The sequence below is a fragment of the Fusarium verticillioides genome, chromosome 3 (assembly GCF_000149555.1).
Source record: "Fusarium verticillioides 7600 chromosome 3, whole genome shotgun sequence".
Classification (NCBI taxonomy): domain Eukaryota; kingdom Fungi; phylum Ascomycota; class Sordariomycetes; order Hypocreales; family Nectriaceae; genus Fusarium; species Fusarium verticillioides.
Genome location: NC_031677.1, coordinates 566,292 through 590,687, shown reverse-complemented (window position 1 = coordinate 590,687; position 24,396 = coordinate 566,292). Strand labels below are relative to the sequence as shown.

Sequence of the window (24,396 nt, the reverse complement as noted above, 5' to 3'; positions counted from 1 at the left end):
AGCGAGTCCGAGCTCCGATTAAACGCGAGACGGTGACGAATTTCGAGTCCGCGGGCCGAGGGCGTTTGGGAATAGTGTCATATTGAGGCTTAGAACTTGACGGTATTTTCGGTATAAAAGTGTTTTAACAAGCTTACTTTTCAAATGTAGATCACAACAATTTAGTCAGCAAGCAAATATGCCATCAAGTCCAAATCCAAAGTCTTTAATTAGGCGTCTCGGCCAGATGTGAGTATTCCGAACATACCGTGCTAGTGAACCGCGCTGATAAGCCTAGCGAGATGTGCGAATCAGCTCTACATAATCTCGACTACTACTGCAGTACAGCCCTCACTTGCCGCTACACACTCCCGCTATCTCTCCACGGCTTCATCAACCATGACCGAGTCCTCCGACGCTTCGACCAAGCGATCGCCCAAACGGTCCTCCAGTTTCCCTTGCTACAAGTCGGCCTCGTCGGTGAGGCTACGAAAAAGCCTGCTTGGGTGTCGCTCCCGTCGCTTGATCTCGCAGACCATGTATCTTGGGATGTCCGGCCGAACTCGAAGGACTATGAGAGGGCGTTTGAAGCGAATCTGGAGTATCAGCTCGACGCCAAGTTTGAGAGTATTGAGACGAGGCCGGGGTGGAGAATATGTCTGATGCGAACGAGGACAGACAACTTTGTTGATGTGATGTATATCTGGAGCCACGCTAACCATGATGGCATGGGCGCCAAGATCTTTCACCAAACACTACTCCAAAGCCTCAATTACCCCGTTTCTTCATCACTACTTCGAAGAGGATCTCGAGTCATGACAACTTCTATATGCAAGGACAACTTTCCCCAACCACAGGAGAAACTCGCCAAGCATAACTTGAGCTTGGGGTATGCCTGTTCAGAGATCTGGCATGGTCTTTGTCCTTCTTGCTTCCACTCAGAAGAGTCAAAAGCTCTCTGGGCGCCTATCCAGGCTGACCCTTACGTCACACGTTTCAAGGCCATTGATATTAATGCTCTTACCTTGAAGAAGCTTCTGAGCCAATGTCGAGAGAATGATACGACACTTACAGGCCTTATCCACGGAATTGTCCTGGCTTGCCTATCCGTTGGTATCAATGAGGGTAATACTGATGCCTTCCAAGTCGCAACAGCAATGGATCATCGAAAGTTCTTACGCAAGGAACTTCGGCCATCAAAGTACGCCTCTCTTGATCTCGATAATAGTATTCAGAACTGCACTGCGTCCCTCACCCATCTTTTCGACCACGAAATCGTCAGCGACATGCGAGCCCAAGCACGTATTAACAACTGGCCTGCCCAACCCATCGAAGATCTAGAGCCCACGATCTGGAAAGCAGCACAGCAAATCCGCAGAGATATCGAAAAGCGCCTCGACAGTGGTGTAGACGATAATATCGTCGGCTTGATGAAGGTGGTGTCTGACTGGCATGACTATCTCAAGTCATTGGAGAGAAGACCTCGAGACTTATCATGGGAGGTTACGAATCTTGGTGTTATTGATGGCAAGACTGAGGATGATGGCTTTGTGGTGGGGAGGGCGAGGTTTTCACTGAGTGGAAATGTTGTTGGGCCGGCGATTCAGATCAGTATGGTCTCAGTGAAGGATGGGGATTTGTCGATTGAGGTGTCTTGGCAGGACTTGCCGGAAATTCATGAGGATGCTCAGAGGTTGGTGGAGAACATGCGAGCTTGGTTGTTGTATTTGGGTGCTTGAGAGTCAAGTTCATGAATTATGGCGCGTCGCAATTTGTCCGAGTTTTAGATATAGATATTATGTTTGCCGGAATCAAGATACCACATTATAAATGCCAGCTTAGAATGTCATAAACACCATGCCTCCATCTAGCCCAGATGGGCTTCTTAGGACTTTCCTATAAACGAATTACTCTCGTTAGTTATTACTTGATCTCAAGCTTATATTAAACTGAACATGCTGCTTTGAGGTAGTCTTTAATTTTCAGCCTGCGAAGACACATGTATGATGTCTTTATTAACGGTGTCAGAGTCCGAGAATTAAAAAGCACATTTTCATCCCTTACGGAAAATTAAAATTTAGGCAAGTTCGATAATACTCCAAATGCTACGCCATGATTATCGTATATCTATATTTCGATTTAGAAAATCTCAATGAGCCATGCGTAAGGTCAAAGAATAGATGCAGAGCAAAATCGTGAGCGCTATCACGAAAATACCCTGGACCATCTTCAGTTACCGACCTGGCCGACCCGCCAAATCCGACAGAAGAGCAGCCCTGTCCTCACTGGGTTTAGTGCAGCAGGGCACAACAACACGTATGATCGCGATCCACAGGCGCCTCGTATTCTCATTGCTATCAACTTCCTTGACTATTATCGACGGAATCTCCCTCCGATATCTACTTAGCTTGAGACAAACATGCTAAAATCTCATGGACATGACTCGCAAGACTAAGCTCTAGTGTTTGTACCAAGATCAATTCCAAGTCAAGGCGTAAATGAGAGGCTTGGTGCAGTGGGGTCAACTAAAAATAGCGCACTCAGTTCCAGCTCAGACCAGGTCGTCTGATGTTGAGACCCGAAAGTTACTCGAGCTTGTTATCCGATTCTATAAATACAAGACGCTCCCGATGAATCCCCTTCTTCAAATCCTCCCTAACCTTATCAATCTTATCTCTATTCTTCTCCATAATCTTCCTTTCTTCCCTCCTCTCCTCCTCCGTCAAAGGCGGAGGAAGTATTCCTTCAGGCGGGTTATACCACTGTTCTTCAGGCACTTTCGTCCCATCCACGCCACGCCAAAATGCCTCAACTTCCGGATCGTAGGGTAAACGATCAATAAGGGCTTTGACAAGTGCAGGTCGTAGAGGAACGGCGTAGTGAATGTTGCGATCAGCGTCGAGGAAGCGGAAAACTCCGTCTCTGCCGAGGTCTGCAAGACCCAATAGATCAGGATCGCGATCCATGTTGCGCAGAATGTCGCTTATTTCTTTTTGATCAGGTGAAAGGTCTTTGTAGGCGATGCAGCCTTCGCTGCTGCAGCATGTTGCTTCAGGATCGATTGATTCGTGAATCTCTGTATTGGATTGAGACATCGTCTGCAATATTTTGATGTAGGGATAGAAAGTTGAAAGGGAAAGCCGTCTTGACCTTGAGCCATAAATCTCGGCAAATCTGATGGCGTTGCTCTTATCAATCATAAGAGCCATGCTGCATCATTCAGTTAGACATGTGATGACTGTCTTCTAATCCCTGCTGTAAGACCAACCAACAGTCACCCAACCAACAACAGGAAGAACATGGCTCGATCTAAACGTAATGATTTTTACTAGCGTAAACCATTCTCAAAAGGCCCCTCTTCAAAGTCCTGAATCTGCCTATTTCTAATCAAATCATCCCAAAAAAGGTTCCTTGTGCAGCCAACGCCGCAAGGTTTTGCTGCCCCCATTGACTAGCAACCAAGTTGACTGTTAATGCCAGGCTCAAATACACCTGCCCCTCTTGAAAACTGCTCCAGTAAGTCCAGCACACACATGACAATGAGAGTACTGAGAGCAAAGCCCTGGGCCAAAGCAAGGAGGATGAGAACATCTATTTGCATAACCTCGAATTTCCACATCTCTCTTGCTAGGAGTAGTCTGCTTGTCATCAGGCTGCGGGTCTTTTTTCTCCAAATCCATGAGCAAGTTGAGCACTTCCTTGCTCATTTGTTCATCCGTAGCCAAGACAATCCTCTCATCGACTTCAATGACAAAGCCTCCATACTTGGGGAGGAGAACTCCTGCGAATCGAGGGGCAGCTTTCAGCTCGTCCCAGTTGGTGACCCAGACAGCATCTTTTGGGATTTCAACGGTGTATTTGGCGTTCGCCATGCTACCGCCGAGCAAAGTGGTTAAGAGGGATGGGACTATAGCACATCAGTCAGTGTTTGGGTACTTCTGTATCATAGAGAAGTCATAGTCGTACTCAGCTTCATTTTGATAGCTTGATGGCAAGTCCGGCCAATGATTCTGTAATGCCAAAGGCTCTAAAGTGGTTGGGAAACTGTAGTGACGTTTGGAAAGTTCATGTCCATCAACAAGTACTTATAGATCAAGAAGAGTCATCATCACATGATGCCTTGACTGTGCCTCTTTGACCAGATCACTGATGAAGCTTACAGCACTGCTAGCCATGAAGGCAACTGCCATAAAAGGGCTGGTCAATTACATAAAACGTTATTTTATCTGTATGTTGGTTGCAGGGAGAACGCTATGATTGATGCTCACATTCGGCGAAAGTATCAACTCTCGGTCAATCGTCATGATATCAGCAAGGGTTTTGCGCCTGTGCCGCGTTGGAACAGAGAAATCATCTGGATTAACCGAGTCACAAGTCTGTAATAAGGAAAGAATCTATAGGGCGGAAATTGCCAGACCAATTAATAACTGTGGCACTGTAATACTCTTGCCCTGTTGTGGAAGTGGCATGTCCAAGTCTCCACAGTGGGCAGGGTAAAAGGACCAACAAAAGCCGCATATCAACAGCTGTCAACTGTTTTAAAATATACGAGAAGACCAAGAGAAATACTGCTTGTTGGAGGGCCTCAGAATAATCCATATGTATTATTTTGTATCTTAAGAAATCTTGCTACCTTCCAAGCGGCACTTTAAATCCCTATCTGTTTAAGAATGTTCCTTACTTCACCATTCATGACTTTCCAGCCTTTCATATGCTCTCTATGACCCGAGCCGAGATGAAAAGTTACAGCGTCCTTGCTAGAAGCGCTTTGATATGAAGGCGCCTGCTTCGCTAAGAACGAAACAGCCTGGACATGCTCATGCTCAACAGCATACGACAGCGGTGCCCGTTTCCGGAAGTCCAAGCCTGTCATTTCAGCTCCACTGCTCTTCAAGAGATATAGAATCTCTGCGGAACCAGTCATAGCGGCATAGTGCACAGAGGAGCTATACTGCGAGCTCTGAGCGGTTCCTTGATCGTTGATCAGTAAGTATATTTGTCACCTTAAAAATCCGAGTTGGCTAATTGCTGACTGCGATGGATAGCGGATAATACAAAATTGGATATCCGCTTAACTAAAAGGTTAGAAGATGCCGAAGCAGAAATTAAAACACGTCGCTACGATAGTAGGTACCTTTGGTTGATATCTTGTTCAATGATCTAACCTTCGCTAGGCAATGGAGGGGCCCTACATAAGAAGGATTTTACAAGATTCGACTTCATTTATGACATCCCACTCCTAATCACGTTGTTATCTATACTGCTACTCTCTGGTATCTTTCTCAAAGCTATCATTTTGTCTGCAATGTTCCTTTGCGCACTTGTATTCCTCAAGGAGGGGATAGAGAAATCAGGTTACGGGCCGAATCCTACCCTCCTAACCGCACAACCGATCAGCGGACACGAGAATCGAAAGATGTAACTGTAAGTTCGACATATATCCTCCCGTTGAAGAGTAAAGAAGCAAGGAATACCTAACACGATACAGGAACTACTTGAGCTTACTGTCGAGCTGCGCCTGACATTTTACATCCTGTTTGAATGGTCATTGCTTCACATGCGAATCTCACAAGATATATTTACCCCAGCTCTACACAAAGTTCAATCTTTTAGCTCTTTAGCTACATTTATCAGAGGCATCGATTTATATAGTGAGAGGCTCAAATTGCGCCCTTCTCAACAATGGCAATCCGCACCACGCCAAACCGAACCACTACTCGCTCTGAGCTCTGCACCGAGATCAACGATTCCTGCAGCAAATCCTGTGGAGTCTGATATTTATTTCTCACAGCCATCTGCCTCAATATCCAGGGATATATTGGCGTTTGAAAAGATAGCAGATTCCGCTTAGCTTGCAGTCAACAAACTGCATCGTGAGGTAAATTGGTCTCTATTGGTCAACTTCAAAACCCTTGATACTAATATAGTACCATTCTCAAGGCCCAAGAAAGCGCGATAAGCTCGGCGCAGGAGAGGGTGACGGAGGTCTATACTACAACTATGCCAACAGTAGTCATGGAGCCCAAAGATAGACAAAGGCATCTTTTGAAGAAGGAAAGAGAGAATTTACCAGCGCTGGAAGCCCCAAATCAGAAGCCAATCGCTGTACGCCATAAATTTTGGCGGTTCAGAACTAGGGGTAAAAGCTAAATGTTGCTTGGAGTTTCCATAATAGTAATTTAATTTGTGACTTTAAGACTCTTAGCACACAGTTTTGAAGTTAATGTAATTGGAGTTCCTATAATCTAGAGATGCTCCTATACGTAGAGTAAAATTATCACAGTTGTAGGCGCTAGTGACTATGCCACAGCACTTAAACCAGTTGATAGTGACGAAAAGAAATTTAGATGCCGCCCTCCTCCAAGGGCTTGGACTAGACTCGAACAGGTATCCTGTCAGTGCAGTCTTTCGGTCCCCACCAGCCATAAATCACACAGGAAATGCACATAGAAGCCCTCACAAGATCGACTATCACGCTCCTATGTCTTCATGATAAGCGTACCGACAGCTTCCTCAAGCTGAGTTTTCCTCTAGCAGTCACTAGGAGATTGAGCGAGTTGCTTTGTCTCTTGTCAGCTTTTGCATCTCTTAATGTATACCCTGGGATGACTCACACATCGGAAGGACTTTGGACCCGCCTCCCAGCCGTCACAGTACCACTGAGGACTCTGGTTAAGAGAACCACAATGCTCGTCAGTGTAGTAAGTACACGTGTAACAAAGCTGGGCGCCACTAATCTGTGTCTTTCCGTCAAGAGCAACAGAGTGCACCTCCCAGACGTCGCTTGAACAAGCGTTGGGCCCGATGGTGCCGCCATTGGAGTACTCGGTACAGGTCGAGCCCGATTGGCCGCCGAACCTTTGGCATCCGTCGAAGTCGCCTTCATAAATGCGGTAGTTAGTGTCGCCCTCTGCTTTGCAGTCGTCGACGTTCTTGTAGGCCGTCACTATTGTAGTATTAGTAAGCAAGATTTATCTGTTGTTAAGGATATAGTAACGTACAAACGTAGCCTTGAGAGAGGGCGGCTAGGCCGCTGATAACGGCAAGAGACAAGAGCATTGTGCCTTTCGATGCTTGTAGAGTATCCCGGAAGTCAAATAAGTTGGATATTGGGTTGCTTGTTCTGAGTCACAAACAGTAGTGATGCGCCAGCCCTTTATATAGATATCGTACTTCGCATGTATGCAGTCCCTCATACTTAACCAGGGCTCAACTCCTCCCTTGGTGCCGTCTGATTAATGTATACGTATCATCTCAAAGCCAAGGTACAGAAGTAGCAAACTTTGGAAAACATCAATGGTCCACCGCAGCAGTGCATTCCGCTGATAGATCCTACAAACTCTAGAAATCCTTCGGCTTTACGGAACACAATACTTGTAAATCCGACTCAATGGCGAACTCACCAATCAGGTATCCTCAAAGATAACTCAGTGGGCCAAGTTTTGCAGATTTTCTGCTAGGAAGGAAAGTCAATATTTGCCGACTTGTGAGAGGATTAGTGTAAGATCCTTCGAAAGTATAATAGTTGCCTACGGCAGCGGGCCTCATCTGGATATCCGGCTGGTTCAGCGACCATGCTTCAGCAGATGGATTAGTAGCACAGGGTCTGAATTATATGTCTCAGAATACAGGGATCTCAAGTTGAGCCTGATCTTGCTTGTAGTCAGATTACTGCTTCAAACAAGTTCAAGAGCCTTTATATTGCCATATCGCAAGTTTACGTAGATTGATAAGTAAGGAGAGCCTTCACATCGCTCCTTCCTTTTCCTTCCCAAGTCAAGGTCCTTTGTGTAATCCCAGATAGCTCGTTGCATATTCTAAGGGTGAGTGGTAATGTCACTCGGAAGCTCAACTTTGGTTTCCAAGGGATGAAACTGATGCTGTCGATCCTGAGCCTCCTCTGTTCCCTTGACATTCTTCCTGCCTTTCCCAAATCGCCGCCAGACAAGCGATCCGATACCACCGAGAATCAAGAGACCACTAATAATGGCGTCAGCGGTTACAACTGCCATCGCTCCTTGTGATAGTCCGGACCCTGATTTTGAAGACGAGGTGATTGAGGTGGATGAACTGTGCTCAGTATCTATCTCTGATCCAGCCGTCAACGCCGGTGTGTGCTGTCTGTCATCTGGCAATATTTATAGAGGACAAAGGCTGAATTAAACGGATTTATCAAACTCAACATAGTTTATATATAACTAATAACTAAAGCCTTGATATTTCCTATAGTAATTCTTAAATACTTCTTTATAGAAAGAACAAAGAACTTAAATTTCCTACTAATGCTCTCTTATCTTCCGATACTGAGAAATGCCGGGCATCTGTATCTAGAATGGGCTAATACTTATCTAACTAATCGGGTAACAATTTATGAAATGTTATCCGCGGCTGAAAAGACCGTACCAGAATATAAAACAATATCGACCCGCTTATGTCTATCTTTAAGAGAACACGGAAAACAAGCAGAAGAAAGCCGCTCTAGGATTAATTACCCTAAGTTCTGAAAAAAGGCTTCGAGGTAAATAAGTCATTTAAGAATAGAAATATATAGATTTATTGCTAAGATTAGGGATAGGAGCTTTAAAACACCTTAATACATAGCCTTCAAGGTCGTTGATAACACACTAATTACTGAGAAGGTTGTCGAACAAGCAGCTCAGCGGTCGCGTTTCTTGCCATAAAGCTCCCCTCATATCTCAATATGTCCAAGTTAACCCAAGGATCAGACATTGATTTCCTCGGAAAGTGAACACAACCGATTCCCGTCCAAACCTCATCGCACTTCATCCCCAGACCAACAGGGAGGAATTCTTGAACAGATGGGGGCTGACCAACTTGAGGCGATGGGATACTGCGCAGATTGAGCATCCACCTATCTTGTAGGGGCGCGTTGGTGACCATTTTCTCAGGAACGAACTCAAACTCGACCATCTTTCTTCCAACAGGCCTCTCCGTGCTGCCGGTGACAAGCCGGGTACCTGTAAACTCTTGAATAACACTCTTTCCAAGTACCTTGGGAAAGCCAAGGAGCTCGCGACCAGCGAAAATGGCGGCGTCGTTGTCAAGAATGAACAGAAGGTTATAGTGAAACTTCTTGCCCTTGTAGGTAACCTCTACCTGATGAGCATATTCAGTGTAGGACCCAACAGGGCTCATTCCGTAGCTGAGAAACAGAGAGGTCATCAGTGGCTCTTCCTCCAGTTCGAGAATATCTGGGACAAGATGGGCGACCTGAGATGCGGCAACGCGATACGAGATGCCGACTGCAGTAGTATTGGTAAAGATTCCTCTTGCTCTTGAGTATGCTGGCATGAATGTTGGCATTGATTCGCCATTCAAAGGTAATGTTCCCTGAGGCATGATTGCGGTGGGCTTATGCAGTTTCAGAGGCGGTTGGGAATGTCAATGTAGATGCGTGAAGCTTGTATATCAAAATCCCCAAGTTCTCAAAATTGGATTATGAGGTTGACTTAAATAAACGGCTTGCTCTACTGGTATGTCATGTCTTCTTCGGCAAACCTGCAGTACACACGTCGATGCCATTGCGTTGCCCGCATACCTCACCTTATTGAGCTCGTGATTTGCTGACGTTGCCTGCAGAGGCTAAGCATTTTCAGGGTAGGCTGATCGGGAAGTCCTCATGAGACTTATCAACCCATCATAAGTCCGTACTGTCTGGGGCATGTGTACCTCGGCTCGCGAAAGTCACACCACCACGACGAGCCCACTTGCTTCTTTATCTGTCACGATCAACGAATACGCCAGATGGCAATGCACGGCATTTAAGACGCCGGGTCTTGAGACGACTGATCCAAGTAGTTATCGTATTAGATGATTCTGAAGTGTGTATGCCTCGGTTGAAATTACTGAACGGCGTTGCATATATACAAGACATAATGCGAAATATATAGTGCTCTTGGTGTTCAAAGACACGTCAACACAAAGGCTAACCTAAATTACTTCACAGAAGTTATATCTACTGCCTGTGACATATCCAAAACACAAAATTAGCAACAAAAAGCTTACATGAAGTTTGTTTTGAAGGTTGCAGGGTGATCGGATGTATTGTACAGTGTCGCTCGTGATAACCCCTCTCATCACGCCATGCATCTCTCTCCCGAGTGTCCCGATAAATTTTTTTCTTCCTGCTTCAATCAACGTGGTCCAACTTCCACTTGATGCATAAAGCCTTTCTCAATTGACAAAAATGGCGCGGCATCCTTTAGATAAGACCTCACAGCACCGGCGACGGCAGAATGCTTTGTCGCAGCGGAACTATCGTATGTTGTTATACATGAAAGTCTCGTGTACGCGGCTAATGGCCTGAACAACAGGCACGCGGCAAAGAAATAGGAGACTCATGCTGGAGAATCTAGCTATCTCTAGCATCATTCTTCCATCTACCATGGATGTCTCATGCATCCATAGCGTAGCAGCGGCGCAGCAGAACCATCAAGACCGAGCGGCTGGACCAAGTCAGTCGGCAAAAGCCATCTGGCCTACTATCCTCGATGCGGCATGTCACAGTTCAGAAACCGCAACAGCATTTAAGGCTTCCGACTTCTTCTCCTGCATCGATTCCTGCCCAGAAAGGGAACGTCGAGCCTTTTTCTTACTAATGACAAAAGAACTCTTTGGTATCCGGGATATCATCAAATATGGGCTCATCTTCCTAGGATATCTCGTGAGCCCCTCACTTTACGATAACGCCATGCATCTTCCGATGAGCCAATGGATTCATGACATTCAACAAAGTCTAGGCAGCTTTGATCTTAGAGCCGCAACGAAAGCCGGTATTAGTGTTCTAGGAAAATTAAACATACCGTCGGGACATAATTCCAGGATTCACGAGATAGTAACGTCCCCATTAAGTCACTTCCAGCCCAAAGACTACATTCTGCTCTGCCGAGTTTCGTTTGTGTCGGCTGTTTCCATGAATGCACGACATCTGGGGATCCCATGGCACGACCTCATATCTTTTGAATCCAAATCACCATTTCCTTGCCTGAGAGAGAAGCTCATACAACAAGAACTTCTAAATGACGTCGAAGAAACTACCGAGCAGGCAGCTCAAATGCGTCTGATACTAAAGGATTACTTGAAGAACATACAATCTGATCTTGTGCCCACAGAGGAACAGCTAACCATGGCTCACCACCCGACACTGGATCTCATCCCATGGCCAAACTTTCGCTCCAAAGCCATCACCGCACTAAACTCAACTCCCCCGTTGATAGACAGGGAGGATTTCTGTCTTGACTTACTCAACGACGGTCTTCGATGCTGGGGCTTTGCAAACGGGACCTTTTTGCCCTCCGCGGCGCCTTGGGACGCTCAGAACTGGGAGGCAGCGCCCTGGTTTCTGGATAAGTGGGAGCATCTCACTGACGGAAGAGACGGGGACGAATGGAAGATAAGTGAGCGGTGGTGGTCTATGGGTGCTAGGTCGAGTGTGTAATAGAGAGCGAGTACAAGCTCATTTTAATATGCATTGGGAGAGAATGAGTAGATGAGAAACACATCATGACTATTGTTCTTTAGCGAGTACGACTACTTTGCTGAGGCAAGTAAATGTTATTGAATTGATCATGACACCGCTAAGACCTGCGATCAACGTTGCCTGCATTAGTGCCAAAAGCGTGTCACGCGATATGCATATACTGTCACGTAGAGCAGCCGAGGTATTGAAACGTGAGTAGTATTCATTACTGAAGCTTGAACGGCCTGGAGAAATCGAAAGAGTTCTTCGGCCCGAATTCTTCACGTGTATAATCTGTTGACTATTTGGGCTAAAGAGATGGCGCCATAAACCAAGTTGTTAAAATGCATCTTGACTATAGTGAATAAACCCAGTTTTTCAAGGCCAAGGTATATTTAAGCACGATATCCAGTGTCCTTTTGCCGTGTTTGTAAACACCATCACATATCTGACTACAACAAGATCTCACATCATGCAAGCATTCCAATACGGCGGCCCAGAATCTCCATTTGCGCTTCAAACACTCCCCATCCCCACGCCAAAACAGGGCCAGGCCCTCATCTCAGTCAAAGCAGCCGGCCTTTGTCATACCGACGCCCATTACGTTGATGGACACGGTATCTCTATGCTGGGATATCTTCCAATTACTCTTGGGCACGAAGTAGCCGGGACTGTCGTCAAGCTCGGATCAGAGCCATCACCAGTTCAAATAGGCGACCGCGTGGTAGTCGCCTTAGTAGCTCATCCTGTTGAGAAGGCAACACGATCCACGACAATTGGGCTCGGTTACGATGGCGGCTATAGCGAATTTGCGATAGCTCATTATGAACACCTGGTCAAGATTCCAGAGGAGTGTCCTTCCCTCAAGCAGCTGTTGCCACGGATTCTATCTCCACGGCATATCACGCTGTAGTTGTGACGGCTGGGGTCAAGGAGTCAACAACTGTCGCAATCATTGGAATCGGCGGCCTCGGCCTCAACGCAGTCGCGATATCTGTACTGCAAGGCGCCAAGGTCTATGGAATTGATATCAACGAAGATAAATATGACGATGCGAAAAGCTTGGGAGCGGTCGCGTGCGCTTCCAGTCTCGCCAAATTTTCCGATGTTTCATTCGATGCCGTCATCGACTTTGTTGGCACCACAGCAACAATTTCTGCGGGAATAGCCGCTATCAAGAAGGGTGGCACTATTGCAATGGTTGGCCTGAATGGACAGGGTGTGGAGGTGTCGTCACTGTTGTTGGTTACGAAGAGTATCAGTTTGAGGGGCTCGTTTGGCGCGTCGAAAGAGGAGTTGATGGAGGTATTGAAGTTAATCAGCTCTGCAAAGCTCGTGCCGAAGTTGAGAGAGATTCCCTTTTGGGATGTACCAAAGGGTTTGGAGGATATAAAGAAGAACAAGGTTGAGGGCCGTTTGTTTGTCTGCCCTAGTCCTGAATAGAAGAGTGCTGCAGTTACAGTTAAATGCGGAGGATCTTACCTAAATTCTATTATACTAGTTTTAAAAATGCATTGAAATTACAGTACTTAATATAAATCTCTAAGTTACTCTATAAGTACTTGAAGAGTAGTTATGTGTGTAATATAAGAGACCAATAACCTTTAAAGGACAATATATTTAAGTAAAGCTAGTACTGCTAACTTTATAATAATATAGAGGACAGAAACTAAAGATCAGCGCGTTAACTAACCAACTGCTAAGTCAAAACACAATCCCTACTGTACAATAAGAAAAGCCGAGGCAGGTTGCTTTGCAATGACCTTGTATGCTTAGATGCTTCATTCATGGCAGCTATCACTAGTCAATTTCAAGATCCATATACGAGGCGAAGCGGACCCGACAAGTTGGAGCAACGCATAATTGATCCCGTAATGTATAATTCTATTAAGTTTGCATATATATAAGTAGAAGATAATTCCGAACCACCCGCCCTGTGGCTGTCGGAAGAGCTGAACTAAGCCAACGACAGTAAGTCGCCTGTTCTATTTGTTTGTGGAGCATTCTCTATTGTGTATTGTATGCCATCTCAGCCCGGTATTCATCTCTATGGCCGTGGCTTGACTGATTGAAAGGCGATTGGCGTCACAGATCAACCTGGAAGTGAGTCCGAAGTCTCTCACCGTAAGTGTAGAAGATCCACGGAACAGGAGTAAATGCAAGGCAGATAAACCCAAGCACGCTGTTACCCCATCCTAGTCCGAGAGTCGAGTACAAAGGCTCGGCTGTAAGGTCAAGGAAAGCTCCGAATGGCGAACGGACTAACATGTTGGCCGCCAAAGCGGAAGCGGCTGCCTCGGCTCCAAAGGAGTCAACTAGGTAGATCTGACCAGGGATGACGACAAAGAGGGATCCGAATCCCACAATGAATGTGCCGATGATAGGGACGATCCAGTGAACGCCATTCTCTGCTGTCCAGCCATAGATGAAAAGACCAAGGGGAGTAATCGGGCCAAGCCATTTCATGAGGATGAGGCGATCCTCTGGCCTGGGGGCGACATGCTCGTTGCCTTTCTTGCGACCAAGGAGCTTGTCACTGAGGACAGAGAACATGAGCAGACCTAGACTCATGCCGATTCCAAGACCAAGATATGCCAGTCCAGCGACCCCTGGGTTGAAACCATACACGTCCTGGAAGACAGAGGGGAAGGTGGTGAAGAGGAGGAATATGAGGCCGAAGAGAATACCGGTATAGAGAGATACCAGTAGAACGATTGGGGAGAGAATGAGCAGCTTTAGTGGTCGGACAATAGCGCGCGCCAGCATTTGACCCGGAGTCTCGTCTCTACTCAACTTGGCTACCAGTTTCTCGTTACCAGTTTCTTTGCGCATTCGAAGAGCTTTCTTTTGCAGGATGATCGTGTAGTTTGTTTCCTTCATGAGGGCAAATGCGACAACAGCGATGATGCCAGACTGGAAGAGCTGTTAGTAATGGAATTCTTCACGGAGAGAGCTATGACCCACCAAAATGAGAAGGATGCGAAATGTCCATCGCCATCCAACGTTCTCGGAGACGAATCCTCCAATGATGGGACCAATCACCTGACAACAAGTTATACATTACAATACCATACCGCGAGTGAAGAAACTTACAGGCCCAAGAAGCGGCCCAACAGTAAAAAGAGCCATAGCCTTTCCTCGCTGCTCCTGAACGAACAGATCTGCCACAGTGCCTCCACCGATACTCATTGGGCCCGAGGCAGCGCAACCTGCAATGATTCGAAACACAAGAAACATGGCGACATCTGTACTGAAAGCACAGCCGAATGTGAAGGCCATGTACACCAAGTTGCAAAAGTAATAGATGATGAGTCGTCCGTATAATTCTGAGAGAGGTGCAAGCAGAAGAGGACCCAGTGCAAAGCCCAGAACGTAGAGACTGACTGTCATGGCAGTGACTGTAGAGTTGGTGATGTTGAACTCATCGGATAGCTCTGCTGCTCCTGGGGCAAACATTGTCGCAGCCAGATTTCTGTTCGATACTTAGTGGCATGTTCAACATGGTTTGAGATGAGGAGATGCTTACGCGGCGAGAGTGAACAGACTCACGATAGCAAGGTGTAAATTCTTCTGTGCCTTGGACCAATTGAGTGGATGTTCAGGATCATTGGGTCCATCCCAATCAACGACATTTGGATTGGACTGAGGCTCATCAACCATTGTTCCAGTAGTCGACAACGGTTTCTCTTGAGCCTCAGCCCCATTATCTTCCCGTGCACCAGCCTCCAACTGATCATCCTGAAAGCCTGATTGCGACATCTGAGGCGTCGTCGACATGGGAGTTGTGACAATGGGGAGTATTTCCTCTTTGGACCAACCTGTTGATTATAAAATGTGATATTTCTTACTGGGATGTTAACGCTACGTGCATGCTGCATGCGACGTGAAACTGGTGGATCTGCAAAACAAAAAAACATTCTCGTGAATATTTGAGGTGCTTTGTTATATGGACGCACGACCTGATGTGTGTGGAGTACACAGTAAGCTGAGTGATGTTTTGCCTGCAGGGCTGGAGCATCGGGCCGGACATGGGGAGTGGGCCACGGGGGATCGGAGCGGAGGATCGGAGCGGATGATGAACAGATCCGGGGACTAACAGGGATTGTGCGTCAGATGCAGGACAAATACCGTAACTTGGCTTGAGTTATTCCCTCTCGGTTAGTTAGAATCTCACTCTGTCAGCACATAATCTCTCAACGTAAACATTTAATTTGATCCGACACTCCACGGCCGCCGTTTTTTCCTCCGTTTGTTTACATTTTCTCACCCAAGCTTTAGTAATTCCCATGAAAACAGTCCCCGAGTCCATGGCGGACCAGACTACAGAGTGGGGCCCTGGGAAAACACCGCAGGGCAGAGCTCGTCTCCCCTCGAGCAGACCACGCGAGAAGCCGCAGCTGTCATGCAACCTGTGTAGAAGGAGAAAGTACGTATGCAATGCACTTTGCCGTCTCTCTTTTCCGTTCCTCTCCGCTTTGACCCTCCCCCACGTGCTGACGTTTTCTCCCCTGTTTTTGTAAGACTGCGATGTGACCGCCAAAGACCCTGCAGCAGCTGTGTGCAACGAGAGCTCGGGCTGTCGTGCACGTACGCTTCTGACAGAGTCCCAGGCGGCGATGCGGCACACCAGCCTCGTGTAACCACACAGGATCGCATCCGCCACCTCGAGAGTCTTGTTTTCGATCTGATGCAGCAGTCGTCAGTCAGCCAGGGCCAGCACGGAGGAGGAACGCCTTGCTCCCCCGTAGGAAGTACCCGTTCCGCCGTGGACACGGCTTTCGCTGCTACACCCTCTGATGATTACGGGAGCATGCAGTCGCGAGGGGCGAACTACGTGGGGAGTTCGCACTGGGCTGCTGTTCTCGACGGGATTGCCGAGCTCAAAGACCATTTCGATAGTGAGGAGGAGGCGGCGCATCCCGACGTACAAGGTGTCGAGTCGCCTGCCGCGGAGATTACTGGCCCCCAGCTGTTCTACGGCTGCCCCAAGCCCGCTAGCAAGGACGAGATACTGGCGTCGATCTTAACCCTAAGCCGCCCGGTAGTAGACCGATTGGTCTCACGCTATTTTAACTCGTTCGAGATGTCGCCCGGTTAGTCTCGTCATACACCTTTATTGTGCAACCACTCATGCTGACACCCCGCGCCCAGCCGTACTCCACAGCGTGGAATTTCTCAAGGAGGTACGGAAGCACAACCCTGACACCATATTCAGATTGACTAACCAATTGAAACCTTAGTACGAAGACTTCTGGAACGACCCAGCTGCTGTGCCGCCTCTCTGGTTGGGCCTTTTGTTCACAATCATGTGCTTGGCAACCCAATTCGAAAAGTTCCGCCTAGACCCTGGCGTGCAGTCCCCCGCGGCTCTGTCCATGGAGAGAGATCTCCAAAAGATGGCGGATACGTACAGGCTACGGATTGGCCAGTGCCTCGTTCTTGGCGACTACACCAAAGGCGGACCATATGTGCTGGAGACGCTTATGCTTTACATGGCCGCTGAGGTGTTTTCAAGCACAGATGCGAGGATCGACATATGGATCCTAATGGGGAACACGGTTCAGATTGCCTTACATATGGTAAGCTCAGGGTCTCTTTTGAGCTTATTCCTTAACTAACGTGCCCCTAGGGCTATCATCGAGATCCGAAGCATTTCAAGGGCATGTCATTCTTTGCCACGGAAATGCGGAGAAGGGTCTGGGCGACTCTGGTCGAGATGGATCTTGGTCTTTCTGCTCAGATGGGGCTACCAAGAATGATCAAGCAGTGGCAAACTGATACACGGGAGCCGTCAAATCTCCAAGACAATGACTTTGACAAGACAACCATTGAAATGCCTCCGTCGAGGCCAGACACAGAATTAACCCCCATTCTCTACCGTCTTGTCAAAGCAAGATTGACGACAACGGTCGGATATATCTGGGACTTTGCGGCTGATGTCCGACCGTACACATACACTGAGGTGGAGAGAATGGATAGCAAACTAGATGAGGCACGCAAGTCGATCCCAGACTGTCTCAAGTGGCATTCCTTCGCCCGCTGCATCACAGACTCTCCGCAGAACATCATGCAAAAGGTTGTTCTGGAAACCTTGTTCTACCGCGCAAAGATCGTTCTCCACCGAAAGTTCATGTTTGGTCCGCCAGCAAACTCTGCTGACTCCAAACGTATCGTCTTGGAGTCAGCTCTCAAGCTTCTAGACTACCAGCACATGCTGCAAGAAGAAACACAACCTTTTTGTCAGCTTTACCAAGAAAGATGGAGAGTTTCTTCATTAGTTAACCACGATTTTCTCCTCGCTACATCCGTGTTACTGTTTTATCTGCAGAGCACGAAACGCGAAGGCATGCAGGTTACTGAGTCAGCGGCGATGGATGAAACCATCCTGGTGTCCCTCAGAAGATCTTACGACATCTGGTTACAGTCAAGCAATTCATCCAAAGAAGCGAGGAAAGTTGTGAAAGCATTGGCTGTAGTCCTCGAAGTCAATAATACCTCAGATGCAGATTCAGGGTTCGACTCGAGCATCTCGTTCGGCGTTCCTTCGGGATATGCCTCTTCCAGCATCAACGATTATCAACCAGGCAAGTCATTCACCAAAAACGTAGTGTTCGAGCTGACATGTGGGGCAATAGAGATTCAACCAGGTCTCGGCTCACAGTTCCCAATGCTTCATGACACGATGATGCCGAATTGGGCCACGTTTGCGGATGATTTACTGGCTGCGCCGATTGCTACCCCGAGTAATCAGTGGCAAGCAATGGATGGTAAGTCAACCTTGAGGGTCCCACATACTTGAAGGGTTTAATGATTAGATCCGTAGAGACGGTGGATGCAATGGGGTCTCTGACATGGCCGTGGAACTTGCAATGACATGCATTTGGTGAGAGAGTGGATAACATGACATTGGCAAGGAGTAGTTGGCTTGGAAATAGGCATTTCCGTGGCTTTACCGTGATACTCCGCAGGTTGATGAGATGCTTGCATCCCTTGTGAGACCAATCAGTGCGACCCAAGAGTTAGAGTGGCAGCTTAGAGGCGCGTGGTTCGTCGTATACGAAAATTAATGGCGACTTCGACCCCTGCAACCTGACTCTTCTGGCTGAACTCGTTAATGCGGGCCGTCCCGACACGGCCGATGACGAAAAAGGTCATGACCTGTCAGCGGAAAAGCATCCTGCCACCCCACGCATCACTCACCGAGAGCGGAAGTGATGAACGAAGGATTAACGTTTTAGAGTGAGCGGGAACAGGTCCATGATGTGACGAGTTATTTGCCAAAATGTCACGAACAATGGAAGAGACCCGCCTGCAGGTGATGAAATGCAGAGCACAGCCTGGATGGACAGGGGTCTATCAGAATGGATCATCTTATCTACGGCACAGTTTCTTGTAAGCGAACAGGAGATTCCGGAGGTGAAATGATTTATTTGCCCGAGTTGAGCTTCTGGGGCAATGTTTCGAGAACAGAGTCATGCCGGCTTTCGCGGACGGTAACTAAACCATAATTTCCATTAGCGGCGGCAGATCGAGGTACCCGTAAGAACTAAGCCACCGAATGCCAACAGGGGTACGAACACACGTCGTGTCACTGGCTGTCTTGGCAGTACAACCTCGACGATAGAGTGCGGCTGCCGTAAGCTTCTTGGCGTGCAGATTGCGGGATAATACTGAGCTCACACGAGAAGCACATAGCGCCATCTGAGATGCTAGGGCCCGGATTACCCGTGGGATTATCCCATTGGACCGGGGCGGCTTCCGCCGTAAACAAAGTTATGGAGGGGTCTGAGCGAACAGATTTATTCTCAACGTGTCGAGACACATTGATCGAGTGCAATCCTTTGCCTTGAACTAGAAACAACACATTTTTGGATCGGTTGGTTGTGTACAGAAGGTATCTAACCGATGGTGCACTGACAGGTGGATCAGTAACTCACTCTCAAGAGGTCTGAGCAACAGCCTGCGAATAGACGAATAGACGACCTGAGACATTGGACCGGCCAGCGTACATATTGTTTCACCCTGTTGTGTAGAATATGATATCAGTCCGACGCTGCATCTTGACATAAACACCCGGCGGCAATTATGTATTCCGATATGTCAGCCCAACAACTGTAACCCCGTCAGCCTGGAACCAAGGCTTATCCCGCGCCGAGATTAAGCATGTTTGTATCCTTAAATCTGCAGCGCTCGGCTACCGCACCCATACCCCTCCGTCAGGATTGCCATCCTCGCTCTGCCGTCATAGCAAGTGGCCTGAGGTCTTTAGAATGCTGACCACCATTTTCGCAACATGACCGCATGCATAAACCTTGCCTCGCATCCTTCCAGCTCAAGACGGAAAATCGTCAAGCAGACTGAGAAAGTCTCTCATCACAAAGAGGCAAGGATCAATTGAGAGACATACAGGCAAAAGTACCTCTCTTCTGGACAATTATATAGGGAGATCCCGTACGGGCCAGAAAAGTCCTGCCGATACACTGATCGGTACCAGTGACGTTTGCACTGTGACTATCCTCCTCTTTGTCCCCGTGCTTGGGCCTTCATGCAACATCAAGTTTTTTGACAGCACACAACATAATTCTCCACGGCCAACCCGACACTTTGGTTAAGCATAACATATTCATAGCACACAACATGTCCACGCGGAACAGCCAAACTATCCGGTCTAGCTGCGACCGGTGTCGCTCCCACAAGCTCAAATGCACTGTTTCCCCAGAGGACTCACGTTCAGGGCCCCATAAATGCACGAGATGTATCAGGGCACAGGTGACATGTGTTTTTGGCCCGCGGAGCCAATCAAAGCGCACTGCCAGTAGTAAGAGCAAGCCCGACAAGTCCAAGCCTGAGAATGAGCCACCGCACAAGAGTTCACCGCCTGTCTGTTCGTCGTCTTTTGCTGGGATTAACCTGGCTTCGCCTGCGGCTTGGACCCCGTGGATCGACGAGCTTGCATGTCGGGAAACTGAGGAGCCGCTTGCTATTGACATCAGTACGGCACGCGACGGTTCAAGCCTGAGTGATAGCGACTTCTGGGCGGATCTGGGGATGAGCCAAGGGTTAAATATGCTGGACCTTGCGCCGTCTGGTATGCCGACAGACACTTATCACGCGCAGTATCCGTCTGCTTTTGATCACATTGCTCCAGCTGTGGCTGAGACCGGGCACTTGATGGACATATCGGAGTCTCCGGAGCACACTCCGCCACACGCCATTGTGCAACTGTCAAATCTCGTAACAAAGATCCACGAGACCTCAAAGTCGCTAGAAGAGTCTCCGTGGTCCAATGTCCCGGACACAAAACAGCTGCAAAACTACCCAATTGGCCGCGTATTGAGTCTATCTCATGACTTCTGCGCCATCCTCCGCTGTATCTGGGGCAAAGGTTCCATCTCCACCGACGCTCATTCGTCAGGAAACGGGAGTTCTCCAATCCCGTCGGAAGAGATGCTCGACTACGCCGAAGTGCTATCATCCATCAAAATGAACGGCTCCCCCAGACCCGCTTCCGTCGGTATGCCGACGATGCTGCTCGTTCTGAGCTGCTACACATCCCTCATCAAGCTGTACAGCTTGGTGTTTGCCCACTTCCAGAACCACCTGTCTCACCTCCCTGAGACCCCGCCTCCGTACCCTTCCCAGACAGCGCTGGCCTCTGATAGGTGGGGCTTGCAGCTCGGAGAACTGTCCTCCGCGGACGACACGTGCCCCAAGATTTGCACGGCCGTTCAGGTTCTGCTCGATGCGTTTCAGTCCGTGGAAGACGCTGTTGGTCTTCCGCGGTCTATCAGCGTTGTGAAGCAGAGGACATGTGACGTTGAGGGTATGGACTTTAGTACTGAGCTGGGGAGGACGTCGCTTTGGACGGATTATATGGTGCACTTTGTTTTTAGGTCGACTGTGGTCATGGCTGATACTGAGGAGTGTGAGGAGATGAGGGAGTTGTCCATCAAGGTTAGATCGCTGAAGGCGTTGATACGTGAGAAGATGAACCTTTAACAGAACGGAGAAACAGGAGTTGGGAGGATCATACACTAACGGCAAAGAGCTTTCTATAGTAGAGATCTAGGATATATACTGCATACTTTGAACTCACGGATTTCTCAGAGATTCATTATCATGGGTTACTGGGAGTACCACGTTGCGGGCCTCTCGTGCTAGCGTTACATTCAAAGCATCGTCGCATCTCAATGCCACTTTTTCATTTCATTATAGAGACTCTCGTGATCCATAAACCTAAGCCTTTCAGTCTATGAAGATCCTGGGAATGTCTCACCAAAGAACTCACATGTTGCTCGAGGACGGATCTATACTCATCATCTCCCGGCTTTCTCTATTCATCCCACCATCATAAAACCATGGTTGTCGCAGAATCAGTTTGAGCTACTAAAGGCAATATGTCTGGGTCTCTATAGAGCCATAATCAGATGCATTGTAAAATTTTCATAAGAAACACTCGAGACTCTTACCTTGGAACCCTCTGACGCGAACTTATTCTAAGTTTCTTTTCATCATCTAAGATAGAGGGAGAAGTACTTCAAGTCTGTATCCATAGTCTCTTCATCTGCATATATAAAGAAGGAGCCTTTTTGTCATCATTTCACAGGTTATTACTCTGCCCTGCTGTGAAGCGGCGGCGACCTGGCTGTCTCAAGTGAATGGCTCATAGGTAGCTCTGATCTAGACATACCAGTAGAAACACGATAACGAGTACCTATTATGTATTTCTTCCGTCAAAGAGTCCATATCATCCTTTCCTCGTGCCAAGTTTAGCCTCGTCTAAATTTGACGTCCTGAGGCTGAATGGCCGCTAGGGGCTTATCGTTACTGCCGGCTCACTCACATCGTTAGTCTCTCAATACCCGCAGCCACTTCTTAGTTTCGGAGAATTGATCACGAGTAGGGTTGCGTCACCGAGGCGGAGTTACAACTGCCAAGAAAACGCCCTCCCGTGCCGATTGGGCTTTCAGCTCTCGATGCCACGTCTGACATACATACAGCCCTACCAAAATCACCGAAAAAGCCCGATTAGCGCACCGAAAGATATGGCCTGAAGAGACTCTCTCTCTCATAGTAACTGTACGCTCGTGGTGTTATACTTTCCTAGGATCTAGTACTGCAGTACTTATACTATCGAGAAAAGGTGTAGGTGTAAAGATGACATGCAAAGAAATGGACGTGCCGTCTTAAAACTAGAGCTATGTCGTGTAATTCAAGTGTCCATTTGGAATACGAGTTTCTTTCCAGAATTCCTCTTTTCCCTGATATCTTCAATCCCGTGAAGGACCTCAGCGAGCCCTCCTTGCTTCACTACTATCGGATGAGGTCGTATCAATCCTTTATCAAGCAGCTCTCGTAGAACCACCGTCCAGTGAACACCAAATTCCCCCATCTCAGCACTAGCAGGTCTCCAATGAGGCTCTGGCCAACGAATCTCCTTGCCCAACATCTGCGGCCCCATGATCCAGTCTGGCTTTACAACCTTGCGCGTCCGCGCCACAGCTTCAGAGTAAGGTTCCAGAGCAGTGTATTTCCCGCCAGCGCGACCAATGGCCTGGTAGCAGAACTGCATGCTTGACGTGGTGGAGATGCAGTCTAGCGCATACTTGATCTTGTTCTTGGTATGCTTTCTGATGTCCGCTGTGCAGTGGGGGTCTTGGTAGTCAAAGACAGTGCTGGCGCCGTATGACTTGACGAGGTCGAAGTTGCGGGGCGAGCATGTTGCGATGGGTTCAAAGCCTGCTAGCTTGACGAGCTGCACTGCCGCAGTGCCCGTGGCTGAAGAACCGCCGTAGACCAGGACAGGTATGGGCTCGGTGGTCGGCTCAAGAGGAGTGCCTGGTAAACCGAGGCTCTTGAACAAGGCTAGGCCGGTGGTCATGAAGCTGATGCCCAGCGACGCGCCCTCTTCAAAGCTGAGATGAGGCGGAATCTTGAGCAGAATCCACTCCACGGAGGCTGTGTACTCGGCAAAAGCACCAACATGAGGGTTCAGCGGGTTCATGCCCATGGCAGCAGTACAAACGCGATCTCCGACGTTGATATCGCACTTTGTAGCTTCAGGGCCGACTTTTTGTACGACGCCTGCAAAGTCGAAGCCTGCGACTGCGCCTGGCGTGACGTATGGCCCGATCATCTTTGTATCGACGGGGTTCACTGACAGAGCCTTTGTCTTGATCAGGACTGAGTCCCCTGTGATGTCAGGGATTGGCTCTGTCTCAGAGAGACGAATGCTCCCGTCCGGAGTGCCCACCAGGGCTTTTTGCAGTCGTTGAACCATGGTGATGAACTAGGTGATGAGAGGGAATGATGAAGTTTAGAGTTGAATTTTTTTGAAGGTTGCTTGACTTGACGTGACGAAGACGCAAAGCAAATGTATTTGTCATGTCTGGCGACGGAACTGATCTCGCAACTAGAACCCCGACGAGTTTCGGCGAGCGGTACAATATCACGACATACCGAAAAAGTCCGACGAGACATTGGGCCGCATGCTCAACGATCTCGGAGTTTCTGGGTACGGAAAAGACATGTGATTCTACTCCGTGTTAGACCATCCACAGTCAGTTTATCCACGGGGATTCGAGCTGGACTTGTGCTTTTCGAGTTTGTATTGTTTGTGTATCGAGCAGCGTTAGCTGGGCAGCCCCAAACATTATCCCTCCCTGCAGGATGAAGTGAGACGACAAAAAAGAAAACAACAATCAATAGGTCATGTTTAGTGCCTGCGGAAAGGTGCATATTACATACGGAGTGCCTCTTTATTTCAACCATGTTCTTATATTGAAGTAATTATTTAATTCTGAGCATCATCGTTAGTCCTTCCCTGGACTAAGCACTCTTTGCCATAGGACCCCCACTTGCTTGGCAAGGCGACGCGAGTCATCAAAGTTAATTAAGCACGGCTAAATGACATCCCTCCAACCGGCCAAGATCTCGGC

The 24,396-nt window shown here is 48.0% G+C and overlaps 12 protein-coding genes across 17 annotated transcripts; 7 read left to right on the top strand and 5 right to left on the bottom strand.

The window, feature by feature from the left end:
* Positions 1–178: 178 nt before the first annotated feature.
* Positions 179–1,718, top strand: FVEG_12600 (hypothetical protein; the record flags this gene model as incomplete). Its single annotated transcript, XM_018901947.1, has 2 exons — positions 179–228; positions 278–1,718. 2 exons carry the CDS (start codon positions 179–181, stop codon positions 1,716–1,718), a joined length of 1,491 nt encoding a protein of 496 aa, XP_018760560.1.
* Positions 1,719–2,173: 455 nt separating this feature from the next.
* On the bottom strand, positions 2,174–4,358 carry FVEG_12601 (hypothetical protein). Of its 3 annotated transcripts, none has more exons than XM_018901949.1 (3): positions 4,248–4,356; positions 3,946–4,176; positions 2,174–3,886 (listed from the first exon to the last, which is right to left on the bottom strand). In XM_018901949.1, the coding sequence occupies exon 3, from the start codon at positions 3,186–3,188 to the stop codon at positions 2,565–2,567; it is 624 nt and encodes a 207-aa protein (XP_018760562.1). In that variant the 5' UTR covers positions 3,189–3,886; positions 3,946–4,176; positions 4,248–4,356; the 3' UTR covers positions 2,174–2,564. The 3 variants fall into 3 exon arrangements, with proteins under 3 accessions (XP_018760562.1, XP_018760563.1, XP_018760561.1); XM_018901950.1 differs by having other exon boundaries at positions 3,946–4,162; positions 4,248–4,329; XM_018901948.1 differs by having other exon boundaries at positions 3,946–4,358.
* FVEG_17306 (hypothetical protein) lies at positions 2,579–4,243 on the top strand. 2 transcript variants are annotated; one of them, XM_018906563.1, is made up of 2 exons: positions 2,579–3,495; positions 3,540–4,243. In XM_018906563.1, exon 2 carries the CDS (start codon positions 3,561–3,563, stop codon positions 3,873–3,875), a length of 315 nt encoding a protein of 104 aa, XP_018760565.1. In that variant the 5' UTR covers positions 2,579–3,495; positions 3,540–3,560; the 3' UTR covers positions 3,876–4,243. The 2 variants fall into 2 exon arrangements, with proteins under 2 accessions (XP_018760565.1, XP_018760564.1); XM_018906562.1 differs by having other exon boundaries at positions 2,633–2,909; positions 2,981–4,243.
* Positions 4,359–6,186: 1,828 nt separating the features above from the next.
* FVEG_12602 (hypothetical protein) lies at positions 6,187–7,099 on the bottom strand. Its single transcript, XM_018901951.1, has 3 exons — positions 6,981–7,099; positions 6,594–6,925; positions 6,187–6,539 (listed from the first exon to the last, which is right to left on the bottom strand). The coding sequence occupies exons 1-3, from the start codon at positions 7,036–7,038 to the stop codon at positions 6,510–6,512; spliced, it is 420 nt and encodes a 139-aa protein (XP_018760566.1). The 5' UTR covers positions 7,039–7,099; the 3' UTR covers positions 6,187–6,509.
* A 1,349-nt stretch (positions 7,100–8,448) lies between these two features.
* FVEG_12603 (acetoacetate decarboxylase) lies at positions 8,449–9,603 on the bottom strand. The gene has a single exon (XM_018901952.1). It carries the CDS (start codon positions 9,337–9,339, stop codon positions 8,608–8,610), a length of 732 nt encoding a protein of 243 aa, XP_018760567.1. The 5' UTR covers positions 9,340–9,603; the 3' UTR covers positions 8,449–8,607.
* Positions 9,604–10,106: 503 nt separating this feature from the next.
* On the top strand, positions 10,107–11,604 carry FVEG_17307 (hypothetical protein). The gene is made up of 2 exons (XM_018906564.1): positions 10,107–10,259; positions 10,314–11,604. The coding sequence occupies exons 1-2, from the start codon at positions 10,187–10,189 to the stop codon at positions 11,435–11,437; spliced, it is 1,197 nt and encodes a 398-aa protein (XP_018760568.1). The 5' UTR covers positions 10,107–10,186; the 3' UTR covers positions 11,438–11,604.
* Positions 11,605–11,930: 326 nt separating this feature from the next.
* FVEG_17308 (hypothetical protein) lies at positions 11,931–12,371 on the top strand (the record flags this gene model as incomplete). The annotated part of the gene is made up of 1 exon (XM_018906565.1): positions 11,931–12,371. The coding sequence occupies one exon, from the start codon at positions 11,931–11,933 to the stop codon at positions 12,369–12,371; it is 441 nt and encodes a 146-aa protein (XP_018760569.1).
* Positions 12,372–12,655: 284 nt separating this feature from the next.
* On the top strand, positions 12,656–13,131 carry FVEG_17309 (hypothetical protein; the record flags this gene model as incomplete). Its single annotated transcript, XM_018906566.1, has 2 exons — positions 12,656–12,872; positions 13,118–13,131. The coding sequence occupies 2 exons, from the start codon at positions 12,656–12,658 to the stop codon at positions 13,129–13,131; spliced, it is 231 nt and encodes a 76-aa protein (XP_018760570.1).
* A 412-nt stretch (positions 13,132–13,543) lies between these two features.
* On the bottom strand, positions 13,544–15,235 carry FVEG_12605 (hypothetical protein; the record flags this gene model as incomplete). The annotated part of the gene is made up of 4 exons (XM_018901953.1): positions 13,544–14,371; positions 14,423–14,500; positions 14,552–14,930; positions 14,985–15,235. 4 exons carry the CDS (start codon positions 15,233–15,235, stop codon positions 13,544–13,546), a joined length of 1,536 nt encoding a protein of 511 aa, XP_018760571.1.
* Positions 15,236–15,640: 405 nt separating this feature from the next.
* FVEG_12606 (hypothetical protein) lies at positions 15,641–19,040 on the top strand. 3 transcript variants are annotated; one of them, XM_018901954.1, is made up of 7 exons: positions 15,641–15,884; positions 15,980–16,551; positions 16,610–16,641; positions 16,699–17,037; positions 17,088–18,042; positions 18,094–18,225; positions 18,282–19,040. In XM_018901954.1, exons 1-7 carry the CDS (start codon positions 15,745–15,747, stop codon positions 18,329–18,331), a joined length of 2,220 nt encoding a protein of 739 aa, XP_018760572.1. In that variant the 5' UTR covers positions 15,641–15,744; the 3' UTR covers positions 18,332–19,040. The 3 variants fall into 3 exon arrangements, with proteins under 3 accessions (XP_018760572.1, XP_018760573.1, XP_018760574.1); XM_018901955.1 differs by having other exon boundaries at positions 18,094–19,040; XM_018901956.1 differs by lacking the exon at positions 15,641–15,884 and having other exon boundaries at positions 15,940–16,551.
* Positions 19,041–20,095: 1,055 nt separating this feature from the next.
* FVEG_12607 (hypothetical protein) lies at positions 20,096–21,457 on the top strand (the record flags this gene model as incomplete). Its single annotated transcript, XM_018901957.1, has 1 exon — positions 20,096–21,457. The coding sequence occupies one exon, from the start codon at positions 20,096–20,098 to the stop codon at positions 21,455–21,457; it is 1,362 nt and encodes a 453-aa protein (XP_018760575.1).
* A 1,213-nt stretch (positions 21,458–22,670) lies between these two features.
* Positions 22,671–23,738, bottom strand: FVEG_12608 (hypothetical protein; the record flags this gene model as incomplete). The annotated part of the gene is made up of 1 exon (XM_018901958.1): positions 22,671–23,738. One exon carries the CDS (start codon positions 23,736–23,738, stop codon positions 22,671–22,673), a length of 1,068 nt encoding a protein of 355 aa, XP_018760576.1.
* Positions 23,739–24,396: the final 658 nt, after the last annotated feature.

What these genes read in the sequence shown, in the direction of transcription:
- FVEG_17307 (XM_018906564.1), top strand. Translation starts at nt 10,187, where the DNA reads ATGGCGCGGCATCCTTTAGATAAGACCTCACAGCACCGGCGACGGCAG. An exon ending in TTTGTCGCAGCGGAACTATC is followed by an intron (nt 10,260 to 10,313) that starts GTATGTTGTTAT and finishes CCTGAACAACAG; the next exon opens with GCACGCGGCAAAGAAATAGG.
- FVEG_12602 (XM_018901951.1), bottom strand. Translation starts at nt 7,038, where the DNA reads ATGCTCTTGTCTCTTGCCGTTATCAGCGGCCTAGCCGCCCTCTCTCAA. An exon ending in CCTCTCTCAAGGCTACGTTT is followed by an intron (nt 6,926 to 6,980) that starts GTACGTTACTAT and finishes ATACTACAATAG; the next exon opens with TGACGGCCTACAAGAACGTC. An exon ending in GTCCAAAGTCCTTCCGATGT is followed by an intron (nt 6,540 to 6,593) that starts GTGAGTCATCCC and finishes CAAGAGACAAAG; the next exon opens with CAACTCGCTCAATCTCCTAG.
- FVEG_17306 (XM_018906562.1), top strand. Translation starts at nt 3,453, where the DNA reads ATGCCAGGCTCAAATACACCTGCCCCTCTTGAAAACTGCTCCAGTAAG.
- FVEG_12606 (XM_018901954.1), top strand. Translation starts at nt 15,745, where the DNA reads ATGAAAACAGTCCCCGAGTCCATGGCGGACCAGACTACAGAGTGGGGC. An exon ending in CATCAACGATTATCAACCAG is followed by an intron (nt 18,043 to 18,093) that starts GCAAGTCATTCA and finishes GTGGGGCAATAG; the next exon opens with AGATTCAACCAGGTCTCGGC. An exon ending in TCAGTGGCAAGCAATGGATG is followed by an intron (nt 18,226 to 18,281) that starts GTAAGTCAACCT and finishes TTAGATCCGTAG; the next exon opens with AGACGGTGGATGCAATGGGG.
- FVEG_12603 (XM_018901952.1), bottom strand. Translation starts at nt 9,339, where the DNA reads ATGCCTCAGGGAACATTACCTTTGAATGGCGAATCAATGCCAACATTC.
- FVEG_12601 (XM_018901948.1), bottom strand. Translation starts at nt 3,188, where the DNA reads ATGGCTCTTATGATTGATAAGAGCAACGCCATCAGATTTGCCGAGATT.